Source organism: Amblyomma americanum, chromosome 1 (assembly GCF_052857255.1).
Source record: "Amblyomma americanum isolate KBUSLIRL-KWMA chromosome 1, ASM5285725v1, whole genome shotgun sequence".
Classification (NCBI taxonomy): Eukaryota; Metazoa; Arthropoda; class Arachnida; order Ixodida; family Ixodidae; genus Amblyomma; species Amblyomma americanum.
In genome coordinates, this window is record NC_135497.1 from 437,931,957 (window position 1) to 437,945,300 (window position 13,344).

General features: G+C 45.5%; 1 protein-coding gene across 2 annotated transcripts in view; it reads right to left on the reverse strand.

Annotated features, from left to right (window-relative positions):
- Positions 1-13,344, reverse strand: part of Mcad (Medium-chain acyl-CoA dehydrogenase) — a 93,698-nt gene that overhangs the window by 60,190 nt on the left and 20,164 nt on the right. For both annotated transcript variants that reach the window (XM_077650535.1, XM_077650536.1), the window contains exons 6-7: positions 701-781; positions 90-220 (exon numbers count right to left, since the gene is read on the reverse strand). In XM_077650535.1, the coding sequence (XP_077506661.1) occupies positions 90-220; positions 701-781 (212 nt within the window). The remainder of the gene's footprint in view (positions 1-89; positions 221-700; positions 782-13,344) is intronic.

The following is a 13,344-nucleotide window of genomic DNA, read 5'->3' on the forward strand; positions in this document are numbered from 1 at the left end:
TGGCCAAGAGAAAGCCCAGCATGCCATAGAGTCCATAGGAAGTCACCAAACACTCCAGCTTCAACACTCCAGCAGTGACCCCTGCTCACCAGTTGGCAACACCACCATTGGTGATCCACATCTTTTGGCCATTGAGAACCCACTTGTCACCCTTTTTCTCCGCCCGTGTCTTGATGCCAGCCACGTCGGAGCCTGCACCAGGCTCAGTCACGCAGTAGGCCTGGAAACACAAGCAGTGTGGGTCACTCAATTGGCCTACCCACATCTGGATCCCACTACACAGTACCCTGCAGACTGGTACAGCTCAGGAATAACACAGGTCACTAGATTGGCACCTAACTCCTCAGCCAGACCTGGCAATGCTGTGTTAGTGTTCTTAAGACAGTGAAATGACACACTGCAGTAGCTCAGTGGCTTTGGCGTTTGGCTGCCGACCCAAGGTTTGCTCCTAGCTGCAGCAGCTGTATTGCAATGGAGGCGAAATACAAAAACGCCCATGTGCTGCGCGACGCCAGCACACATTAAAGAATCCCAGATGGTCTAAATCATCTGTAGTCCCCCACTACACCATCTCTCAAAGCCCATGCGGCGCGTCAGGATGTTAAACCCCATCACTTACAATTTAAGGCAGTGAAACAGCAGCACCGGCAAGCTAGGGGCAGAGATGTCCAGACGAGAATAGCCACTATGGAGTACTCACAGCAAGCAGCGGTTCTTCTATGAGACGACCAAGGTACTTCTTCTTCTGCTCTTCGTTGCCGGCGAGAATGACGGGTGTTTGCTGAACAAGGACAAAAATGAATGAAAGGAAGCATGTCACCATAGCAACATTACTGTGCTGTCTTTGCAGTCTACAAGAACATTGAACAGCGACATTGCCAGCTATTTTGGCAGCAAAACATTAAGATTTCATTGGTGCTTAATAAAAAGCCTCTGCTGCAGGAGCCCCAAGTGGCATATTTACTCCACTCCAGCAGCCATTGCAAAGGGCCTCCTTAGACGAACAAAAATGAAACTAATGCTGCAACAGGTCTTTAAAAGTCTGATTTTACCAAATAACAGACTGAATTCCATGAACAGAAAGCAATTTCCTTACTGCAAAAATCCCAGTTCACTAGTTACTACGGCTCTACAAGTAAACTGTAGTGCAAACCATCGCACAGAGGTATGCAGGTCAAATGGCAGCATAACTTTTACAATGGAATTTCTGTTCACACTTCACTCAGAAGCAGCTTTGTGCAGCTGACTTTTTTTTTTCTACCAAGATTGGGGAGCAGACTACCACATCTATACCTGCAAGCTTGCCTGATTTGTGCGTGAAGAGTGCAGGAGGGAGCACTGACCGAGTAAATCTGCTACCAGCAAGAATTGGCCCACAACAAGCAAGGCTAACAATTTTGCCACAGCAAGTAATGATTCAACTTTCTACCAGGGGTGAAAATGACAAAACTGTGGCCGCCAATAGCTGCCAAAGAATAAAGATAGCTCTATATGCTACGGATGGAGTCTGAAGCTACAGGCTTCTGATGCATCTTAAAACTTGATGGCACTGTCAATCATGCTGCTGCTCCAATTTTCCTGCATAAGTACATGTAGCAAGCCTTAACCAAAAGTTTCTCTAATTGAAAAATGGGAGGGGAGGGAACAACACTTTTCTCTACACCTGCCAGTGCTCCCAACAGCATTTGTGCTGCAGCCAGACACACTGCAGTGCTCAGCAAGCCCGCCAGTGCATAGATTCTTTCTCCCCGACATCAGCGCAATGCTGTGCACACCATTATGGTGCTTCGTAATGCTGTTGCAACTGTCGTATCAAATGACTCTTTTGTTTCTATGCTGAGTTGATTCCATTGTTGCACATTTCCGATTGTTGACGTAATTCCTGCATTTACGCTCTTGCCTTGTATTCCCCACCCCCCCCCCACTGTAATATCGTACAGGCACTGTGGGTACACTGATAAATAAATAAAATCCCTTAGGCTTAATGCTCACAGATATACTCTCTCCAACTGCACACTTCAAGCAGCACAGTACTGCATTTGTAAAGTGCATGGAATTCACTGCAAAAAGGATGAAACTGCTCCTTCTTGAGTTCCACTGATGCCTTCAGCTGCTAAGGCCTTTATTAATGAGTAAATCATTACACTCAAGACGGCTGCAATAAAGGGCTTTTGGGTGAAGTAAATACAGATGTGCCACTCAACAGCTCCAACAATTCAGAGAAGGTTATGCTTAATAAGGTGCTGCCTCAATGACCACGCTACCGCAATCTTGCTCCCCCACGAAGCCATAATGTGCCAAGCCTAAATGCCGAACCTCTTAGGTTGAAGGAAAGCAAAGTATGTGCGCAGGCAGGGTGAACTTTCGTGAAAGTCGCGAAGCGACCCCATATTTTCTTCACAGCTCCATTACCAGCCTTCATCTCTCACACTTGCAACAATGCCCCTGGTGTAACACTGCATCGGGGATGATGGGCAGGCTCTCCTCTGCTGCTGCTTGAGCATGCAATGGCCAGAAGCGACTGTCAGGAAAATTCACCTCCGTCACAAGGAGCACGCAAGCATGCACGATGCCCCCAGCGCATGCAGCAGCAAACTCGCACCGTGCAGCAATGGTCCACAGAGGAATAATGCAACAGGCCCACTGACAACAGCCAATCCCAAATGAAATCACACACCATGTCCTTTCACTTATGTCTGCCTACAGTGGACACCTCAAATGGGGACACCATACACTTTTCTCCATTTTAATTTCGCCTCTACCAAGAAGTACTGCACTTTCATGAAATTTTCATAAGGTCATAAAGTCACACACTGCAAAACGCTTACCACAACAATCTCCTGCCAATAATTCCTGTTCCCACTTCCCATGTGTATACCCCATTTCAGTTGCTGTGTGCCAAGGACAACTCAAGATGAAGCCTCATCTCTGTAAAGCCCAACAAGCCCTGAAGCTTCTACATGTGCACAGCCAAAAATCGTTGTTTCAGCTGACAGACAGATGGGTGTGGCAGGTGCCAGAGCTGCAGGTAAGGCACGGTGGAAACCAGATGTGCAGTGCACGCAGCTTCGTGTGAAGAATCTAGCACTCGCCCCACTCACTTATGCCAAGCCCTTATGGTTCCTTTGCGATCAGCAGTGAGTATGGGCCCAACTGCCACAGTTAATGCAGGCACATTCAAAAAGAACCTGTGCCCCTCACGTCACACTGCTCCCGAGACAGTCCCGGTTCAGATCAAACTGGAAAAGAAATCTCTCCCCCCCCCCCCTTCATGTTTCAACATCTGTGTACAGGCTGTGTTAGCACAATTTCGAAGTGATGAAGCAACAAAAAACTTTTTCCTGGCTAAATGGTGTGTGGCATGTGGTCATGCAACCTGATGGACCCAGCATGAACTGCTCTAATCATGGAATGGAGCTGCACCTGCCACCTCACCCAGGAGGGGGGTGGATAGTAGCAGACTTGCTTCTTTTTGTAATCCTAAACTCAAGCATAACCCCGGTGCTGTGCACCATTGTAGAACTGGCTCTGACTTAAAATGCAATTCCCTACAACTGTAACTCTCGTGTTACAGTAGATACAGACTAAAAACACTTCCGAGCACTGGTCTTGCATGCTTAGTGTCACAGCTTATGCACTGCAGATATTTTGGTTTAAAAAAACATTCCAAACTACATAGTCACTGGCAGTCCCAAACATTTGTTCACACACTGTTAAGTCGCTATGCATAGTAAAAGTGCCAGTTTCTGTTGTGAACATGTTTGCTTAAGTGCAGTTCTAAGTTTAACTTTCAGGAAGACAGATGCTACATTTAAGCTCATTTTTCACCATCATCAAGAGCAACAACAGTCCATCTACATCTACAGCAAGACAAAGGACTCTCCCATGTCTCTCCAATTAACCCCGTCCTGTGTCAATTGTGCCCACCTTATCCCTGCAAACTTCCTCATCTTATCTGCCCACTTGACTCACTGCCAGCCCCTGCTACACTTGCCTCCTCTTGGAATCCCCTCCATTACCCTAAGGAACCATTGATTACCATTATCTGCTCTCTGTGTTACATCCCTTGCCCGTGCCCATTCTTTCTTGATTTCAACAAGGATATCAATACCTCATGTTTGTTCCCTCACCCACTCTGTTCTCTCCTTGTCTCTTAATGCTACTCATGTCATCTTCCCTTCCACAGCCCACTGCATTTTCCTCAACATGCACGACACACACATATATTTACGACAATTGTGACTTTTCACTGTTTATTACATGCCCTGCCCAAGCCCATCGGTTATCTTGCGAAGGAAAGATAACCGCTGGCCTTTAAGGATAACGGAATGGATTCCAAGCGAAAGTAAGCGTAGTAGGGGGCGGCAGAAGGTTAGGTGGGGGGATGAGATTAACAAGTTTGCGGAGATAGGGTGGCCGCAGCTGGCACAGGACAGGGTTAATTGGAGAGACATGGGAGAGGCCTTTGTCCTGCAGTGGGCGTAGTCAGGCTGATGGTGTTAATGATTATGATGACGATGATGACTGTTTATTAATAAATTCAACAAAACTTCATCCTTCCATTTATTCCAAAGGTTTACAAAGCTGTAACCATGTACGAGACCCATGAGTGACGCAATCAATTGAAAGAGATTATACATAATATTCACCTTTCACACTGAGCATAACCTCACATGTCAAGCCTTAGAGCAGCATTCAACACAGCATTATGGCGCACGTGGACGTGGTTAGACCATAAATTGGACTGGCTGGTTCTGCATCTTCTCACTTAAGAGCATCGGAACCAAATGGGACTAGTGTTCGACAACTGGTGAAAACACTGACTTAAACCAGTCACCGAGCACTACATCAGGCAACCTGTGTCTGTCTGTCCTGTCCACTTGATCCACCTGAATTAAGCACTTTTATATGAGAGAACCACAGGTACTGGCCATACATTGCATTTCTCCAAAAAAAAGCCGCTGCAGCGGCTCAGTGGTTATGATGATAGGTTACTGACCCGAAAGACGCGGGTTCAATCCTGGCCACAACGGTCAAATTTCGATGGAGGCGAAATACTAGAGGCCCATGTACTGTGCGATGTCAGTGAACGTTTAAAGAACCCCAGGTGGTCGAAATTTCCAGAGCCCTTCACTACGGCGTACCTCACAGCCTGAGACGCTTTGGGTCGTTAAACCCTCATAAACCAAACCATAAACCATTTCTCCAAAGACTCATCCTGCCTACAGGCTGCCAAGCCACACCATTTCTTTTATTTCATTTGTAATGACACTTTGAAATTCCAGCGCATAAATACTGCTTCCACAAACAATCTCCTCCAATATCACAAAAATAACTGGCATTTTGAAGGAGTCTGGCATCAAGTTTTATCTGCCCACATCCCACAAAACATAAGAAACCGCTGTTCAGAAGAAATAAAGAAAGACTCAGTTAAGTGCCCAAATAACCTTTGAAGGGCAGAAGGCATTCACGCCAATTTAGCACCAAACCTAGTATTTGCAGCAGTAACCATGGGCAACATAAAATGGCACATAATCAGGCACAACTTAAGTGAAAAGCCTCAGAGGCCATAAAATAGGCAAATAACCCCAGCAGGTCCCCACAAAAACAGTACGAATGAGGCACGACTCTTGGTAAAGGAATGAGTCAGCAGAACCTTCGAATGGTAGCAAAGTGCCCCGGCATATTCAACCATTATCGTCTAGAACTTGACTTAGCTAGGAATGATCTCATTGTCAAAAATGATGGCACAGGTTAATAACACTACTGGAGGCAGCCGACAAATGCTGGTGTATAATTCTGCACATACACTGCCAACATGCAAATTCGCTTTTGAAAAAACTTAAATTTCTCATCTAATTGCATCCAGCTGCTCGCAATGAAGTCATGGCCTTCCAGCACATTTTGCCTGTTAGGAACATTCACAGCAGGGAGGCCAGTTTCCAAACAAAACACAAATGTGGGACACACCAAGTAGCGGCATTGTGTCACATTTTAACTACACCTACTTGTCCTGAAGAGCACTCTTCCTACAAAGAGCATACCAGGCTTATCTGCACAATGCCTGAATCCAGCACATTTCCAATTGGCAGTCTGGGCGAACGAACAGAGGTGCATGAGCATATGGTGATGCAAGGACTCCGCATTTTAATCCCCAACCACTGCTTTGATCCATATCACTGCTTCTGGTACGTCGCTGACATTATTCGTCTTTCACTTTACATACCCAAAGCCATTTAGAGTTACTAAGTATAGTAACTCATCTTAGGAAATTATGCTAAGTATGTTGGGCTGATTGCAGTAAGATTGTTATAATTGAGGCATGTCACATATTTGGCACTGTTTCCATTATTGATGAAATAAAAGCAAATGGCATTAAATGTTGCATGACAGTATGCAGTAAAAATGACAAGTGGCCACACACAAACAGGGCACAAATCAAGAAGGGTGCCAGTACTGCAAGCTGCCCACAAGTACTCACAACAAGCATGAAGCGTGACCACCAAAGAGAGCATTGGCAAAGCAAATAGTGTGTCGCAAAGCAAAAGTAATGTCATTTTTACTGCATACTGTCATACAACATTTATTGCCATTTGCTTATTATGCCACCAATAATGGAGACAGTGCCAAATATGTGACATGCCTCAATTATAACAATCTTACTGCAATCATCTCAACATGCTTAACATAATTTCCTAAGATGAGTTACCTAACATTGAGTAGATTTCTACAGAGGGGGTAATAACTCATTCACAAACACTCTGGTGCAAACCATTAGGCTTACAATGAAAAACTAGCTGCTGTAGTAAGCTTAGCTGGTCCCAAGTTCAGTCCAAGACCAGACCAAATTTCTCTTCAACTGTGAAAATTTAGGACAGTCATGTAGCATTCCTTTGCAGCCATATGGCTGTACTGAAATGGACTTTAATAAGAGAATACTCCCTTGACTATTAACTTTCTATGTATATAATGACACTAAAAGTTATTGGCTCATATTAAAAGGTTGAATTTGACATTTAGCAAGACAAAGCATCACAAATTGAAAAAAGCAAGTCGCAGATCAAAACAAAAAATGGTAACAAAAGAGCCATGAAACACGGACAATAGTTTATCAACTACTAACGCAAAACAATGCAAGCAAATGCTGAGGCATTCCATGCCAAACACACCTACCTCTAATCCCTTTCTAAAAATTTGCACTTGTCTAGTGATAAAAGATGCTTTCTCAAAGTATTTCTGAAGAAAAACTTTTACAGAAACTACCAGTGACAAATTTACAAGCATCGGCATCAGAGTCAGTGCCCTAGCTCAATTCTCCACAGCACAAGTAGGTTGGAGGCAGTCAAGCGACACAAAGCTGTGTCCACAGCTGTACTAAGACCAGTGGTTGACCAAGCCATCTGCTATAAACCAGACACGGGGTGTCAAAAAAGTTGTGCTGCCATTTTAAATCACACAGACCACAGGTTCACTCTGCTGACATTGGCAAAGCAAAGTAGACTGCTCTGAAGCATAGCTCCGGATTGACAACTGTTCCGAATGTGCTTTTAGAATGAGCGTTCCACATAACATGTGCCACCAGTAGCCTTGCATCAGGAAGAGTAGAAAAACCTGCTTTTGAAGTGCTCCGAATCTTCCTTTGATAGTCGGCAGTAGTGTGCAGGCTTCGCTACAAACAGCCATTGCTGTCATCAGAAGGTTATACACTTGTCCGAAAAATCCCTTCTTTCTAACTCCTCAACAGTTCTGAACAAAAAAAAAGTTCAACGCAGTTCAACCGAGTAGAGGTGTGAAAGCAGGTGTTCATTCTTCAATTGAAGGGGACACTTAAAGCTCCGCCCTAATGGTGTGATGCAATGGCTTTAGTGGGTTAATGCCCTTATATGCAGAATTGACCATTCTCAACTTAACACTCATAGACCGCGGCGAGTCCTCCTACCACTACCAGCACGGTGGCACAGCAGAGAAGCAATGTACCACAACACTGGTAGGTGGCTGTTTCTACCATAGCCATTGGAATAATTGTGCGACCCATGTTGCTGAGCAACCTCCCGCGACCAATGAGTAATTTAACTGCCACCGCCTCTTATTGGCTACAGCTGGCGCGGCACTCGTCCGAACTTATCCGAGCTTCCTCCCATTGGCCGCAGATTGCGCAACACTCCTCCAAACTTATCCGGGCTTCCTGCCCCCATTGGCTGCAGCTGGCACAACGCTCCTCCGAACTTGCCCAAGCTGATGTGTGTAAGCTCGGGTTAGTTCGGAGAACAAGACAATACAAGATGACAAGATTCTTGCTCAGGGTTGGCAAGTCTGGAGTAATGCTTTCGCACTAAAAAAAACCACCTTCATATCTTCAATCATGGTATCTCCCTACAGTAACTTTTTTCCTCCTCCTTCCACAGTAACCACCGCCCGGGGGAATCCTGTGGCAACCAACCTCCAGCTGCGTATTCCTCTGCTCTCACCACACCCTCATCTTTCCATGGTCAACACTCCCCGAACGGATCCCATGACAACCACCCTCATGTTGCACATTCCTTCGCTCTTACCATGCCCTCCTCCTTCTGTTGCCAAATTCCTCCACTCTCATCATACCCTCCTCTTTCCATGGTAAACAACCACCAGGTGGTTCCCATGGTAACCACCCTCTGATTGCACGACTCAGCTATCACCATACCCTCCTTCTTTCGCAGTAACCACCCTCTGAACTGTTCCCCGTAGCAAACCACCTTCTAGTAACGCAATCCTCCGTGCTCACCATTCTGCTTTGCAGTAGCCCTTCTCCTTCCACGGTAACCACCCTAGGGATGAGCATTCCTCCTCTCTCACCATATTCTCTTCTTTCCACGATGACCCCCTCCTTCTTCGTCTTCGTTACCACCCTCTGGTTATGCCGACTACTACCACACCAAACCCAGGCGACGGGCATTAAAGGGGCTATGAAAGGCCTTTCAATAAAATTGCAGTATGCCTGGCATGTTAAAGGATGCCGCTTCACAAATACCTCCAGCAAGAATTTTGTTCATAAGTTTGTTAGAAACTGTGTTATTTGTAGTGGGAACTTGAATTTCAGAGTTTTTGCACCTTTGCCTCTCCTCTAGTCACTTCTTGCCTACTGAAAGGTCGGTGCTCCTCCACTGACCCAACCCACTCAGCCCCACCAACACACATGGGAATTCCCCGGGGGGAAGCTTCGTGACAAGTCAGAGTGATGTGGCTGACTGGCCGCAGCCAGGGTAGCTGCACGACATGTGAAAGAATTTAACTAATAGCCATCTCTTAACCGAGGTGCGCAGGAGCATGAAACGAAGGAGGTGGGGAGTATGAAAAAGTTGCCAAAAAGGGCTCACAAACTTTTGCGCGCGACAGTGGGTTCTCTGCTGTGTATGGAAGTGTATCATTTAGCTCGGGTGTTCCTGACAACAAATTATAGAGATGAAGAGAGTTTATAGGTGGCTGAAAAAAGCACGAAGGTAACGCATGGATAAAGAAAAATAAATACGACGATGGGCGCTAACTCGCAAATGCAGTTTATTCGAGAAGACTGTGCGTATAAATAGAAACACAAACAGTACAAAAAATACAAAGGCTGCAATCATCACCTTTGGCATCTCGCGTAGAAACCAAAGCACTAAGATTATCATTGCAACCCAAGTGATGAGGCTAAAAATTCAAATTCCCAGTCAATCCTGCGGAACTTTGACTGATACAATTAGCACTATTCAAGCGCATGTAAAGGGCATCCATGAATCAATGAACCCATTGGTCACTGCACCTAAAAAAAGGATGGTTTTGCAGCCAAACAGTGGTGTGCACCGTTTCTTTTTCTTTTTGCCGTTAGTACCACACGTGCAACCATGCTCTGCAGGTTATTCAGGGAATCTCCCCAAAGTAATCCCTTGTGCTCTCTTAATCTTTCATTAATACAACGCCTGCACATCAGCGATGTGCAGGTCGCGCACCGCCACTCCAATGATCCTTGTGTGTGCAGCGAAACAGCGATCATGGAGTCCGCGATGTGTGGGCAGCCCTTAGCGCTTGAGGGTGTGGCTGCAGCTCTTGCATTCACATTATCTGTAGTGACGCTGGAGAGTGTTGGGAACATCCAAAATTCTGCACAGTGCATGCAATGCATTCTGGCCGAGAAATTTTATGCATTCGTATCAATCCCGTTCATACATTCTGGCCGAGGAATTTTATGCATTCATATCAATCATCTTCATATCATCAAGATTCTAGTGTAAATAAGCTGGTTGAGCAGGACACAATATCTGGTACATTTCGCATGGTGTGATGTAAATGAAAAAATTTTTTTTTCTAAAACTCCCACATGCATCATGCTAAGAAAAAAGCTCATGCAAGGGAGCCGAAGGCTACAAAACATAAAGGAAGGGACAAAATTAAGCACTGCAGAGTATTATGTTTCAGTACAATGCAATGAATGCTTGCGAGAATGAATTGCTAGAAGCGCAGAGTTTGCTCTGCACTAATTTCGAATTTCGAAGCAGCGATGGCATAGAGGTAGAGCGTCTCCCTTGCGTGCAAGAGGACTGGGGTTCAAATCCCGGTGCTGCGCAATTCTCCACCAGGTTTGAAAAAAAAAAAACTCCGCGTGTTGATGGAATTGCATAGGCAGGCCTGGGGTGCGGCCTGATCTCGGTGACCAGAACCGACAACGCACACCCTCACCAGAACAGGATTTGGCCATCCTGGTGCAGTACTTGGCCACAACCTTCCATGAACAAACCAATTAACCCTCGGCCCTCAGTCCCCAGCTGCTGCGAAGCACCTGACCGAGGCGGAGGCCAGACCTGTGACGCAGCGGAGGGTGCTAAGAATTTCTGGCTCCGGACAGGCCGCCATTGGAATCTGAACCTGGAAACGTTTAACGCTAGAACTTTATCTAGTGAGGCTAGCCTAGCAATGCTGTTAGAGGAACTAGCGGGCATTAACTGGGATGTGATAAGGCTCAGCGAAGTTAAGAGACAAGAGGACAGGTGAGGCGTATACAGTACTAAAGGACGGGCACATACTGTGCTATCGCGGATTAGCGGATAGACGAGAACTAGGTGTGGGATGCCTCATTAATCAGGATATAGCTGGCAACGTAGAGGAGTTCTACAGTATTACCGAGAGGGTAGCAGCTATAGTAATTAGGCTGAATAGGAGGTACAAGCTGAAAGTGGTGCAGGCCTACGCACCCACATCCAGCCATGATGACCAGACCGTTGAAAGTTTCTATGAGGACGTAGAATCGGCCATGAATAAAGTAAAATCGTAGTACACTGTACTGATGGGCGACTTCAATGCGAAGGTGGGCAAGAAGCAGGCTGACGACCACGCGGTAGGTGACTATGGGATAGGCTCTAGAAATAGCAGGGGAGAGTTATTAGTCGAATTCGCGGACAGAAATAATTTACGGATCATGAATACCTTCTACCGCAAACGAAAAAACAGGAAGTGGACCTGGAAGAGCCCCAATGCTGAGATTAAAAATGAAATCGACTTCATACTATGCGCTCAACCTGGCATCGTTCAGAATGTGGACGCCCTCGGAGAGGTGCGTTGTAGCGACCACGAAATGGTAAGGTCTCGAATTAGCTTAGACCTGAAGAGGGACCGGAAGAAGCTAATGAACAGGAAGTCCATTAACGAGCTAGCGGTAGGAGGGAAAATAGAGGAATTCAGGATATCGCTGCAGAACAGATATTCAGCTTTAACTGAGGAAGACGATCTTAATGTTCATACAATGAACGGTAATCTGACAGCTATCATTACGGAGTGCACAGTAGAAGTAAGCGGTAGGACGGTTCGACAGGATACCGGCAAGCTATCTCAGGAGACTAAAGATCCGATTAAGAAATGTCAAAGCATGAGGGCGTCTAACCCTACAGACATAACAGAACTAGCAGAGCTATCGAATTTTAATAAATAAGCGCACAGTAGCCGACATAAGGAAGTCTAATATGGAGAAAATCGAGCATGCTCTAAAGAACGTAAGCAGCCTAAAAGCAGTGAAGAGGAAACTAGGTGTAGGTAAAAACCAGATGTATGCGCTTAGAGACAAGGAGGGCAATGTCATTAGCAACATGGATAAGATAAAGTAGCCGAAGAGTTCTACAGAAATCTATACAGTAGCCAATATAATGAGAACGTTAATGATAGAGAAAGTAGTGCACAGCAATGCATCATCCCGCAAGTAACGAAAGAGGAAGTAAGGAAAGCATTAGGAGCAATGCAAAGGGGAAAACCAGCTGGTGAGGATCAGGTAACAGCAGATCTCCACCAGGACGGAGGGGAGATTGTGATATAAAAACTAGTCGCCCTGTATACGCAATGCTTTATGACCTCGACCGTACCAGAAGCTTGGAAGAACGCAAACATAATCTTAATTCATAAGAAAGGAGATGCCAAGGACTTGAAAAATTACAGACTGATCAGCTTATTGTCCGTTGCCTACAAGGTGTGTACTAAGGTAATCGCTAATTGAGTCAGGAGTACCTTTGACTTTAATCAACGAAATGACCAGGCAGGCTTTCGTAGAGGGTATTCAACAATAGATCATATTCACACTATCAATCAGGTGATAGAGAAATGCACAGAATATAACCAACCCATATATATAGCCTTCAATGAATACGAGAAAGCATTTGACTCAGTGGAAAACTCAGTGGAAAACTCAGCAGTCACATACGCAGTGCGGAATCAGGGTGTAGATGAGCCTTATGTCAAAATACTGAAAGATATATATAGGAACTGCACACCTACCATAGTCCTCCATAAAGTCAGCAATAAAATTCCAATAAGGAAGCACATCAAGCAGGTAGACACGATCTCGCCAATGCTATTCACCGCCTGTTTACAGGAGGTTTTCAGAGACCTGAATTGGGAACAGTTGGGGATAAGAGTTAATAGAGAATACCTAAATACTGATGACATTGCCTTGCAGAGTCACTCAGGAGATGAACTGCAAACCATGATCAATGAGTTAGACAGACAGAGCAGTACGGTGGGTCTTAAAATTAACATGCAGAAAATCAAAGTACCGTATAAACGCGTGTAAGGGCCGCACTTTTTTTCCCAGATTCGGGGGCAAATTTCGGGGTGCGGCCCATACACGCGATTTTCGAAAAAAAAAATTTTTTTTTCAAGTGAAAGCAAACCAATCTGGAATGCGCGGCATTTATTTACCGTTCAGGCATCACTCACGGAGTCTTCAGACTCCGAGCTGGTGCTGTGTTCAGGTAAATGTTCAGACCACAGAAAGTCGTCTTCGGTCCCGTCTAAACTGTTTGAAATTCCGGTCACTTTGAAACTCCGGGTTACAATGTCGGTCGACAC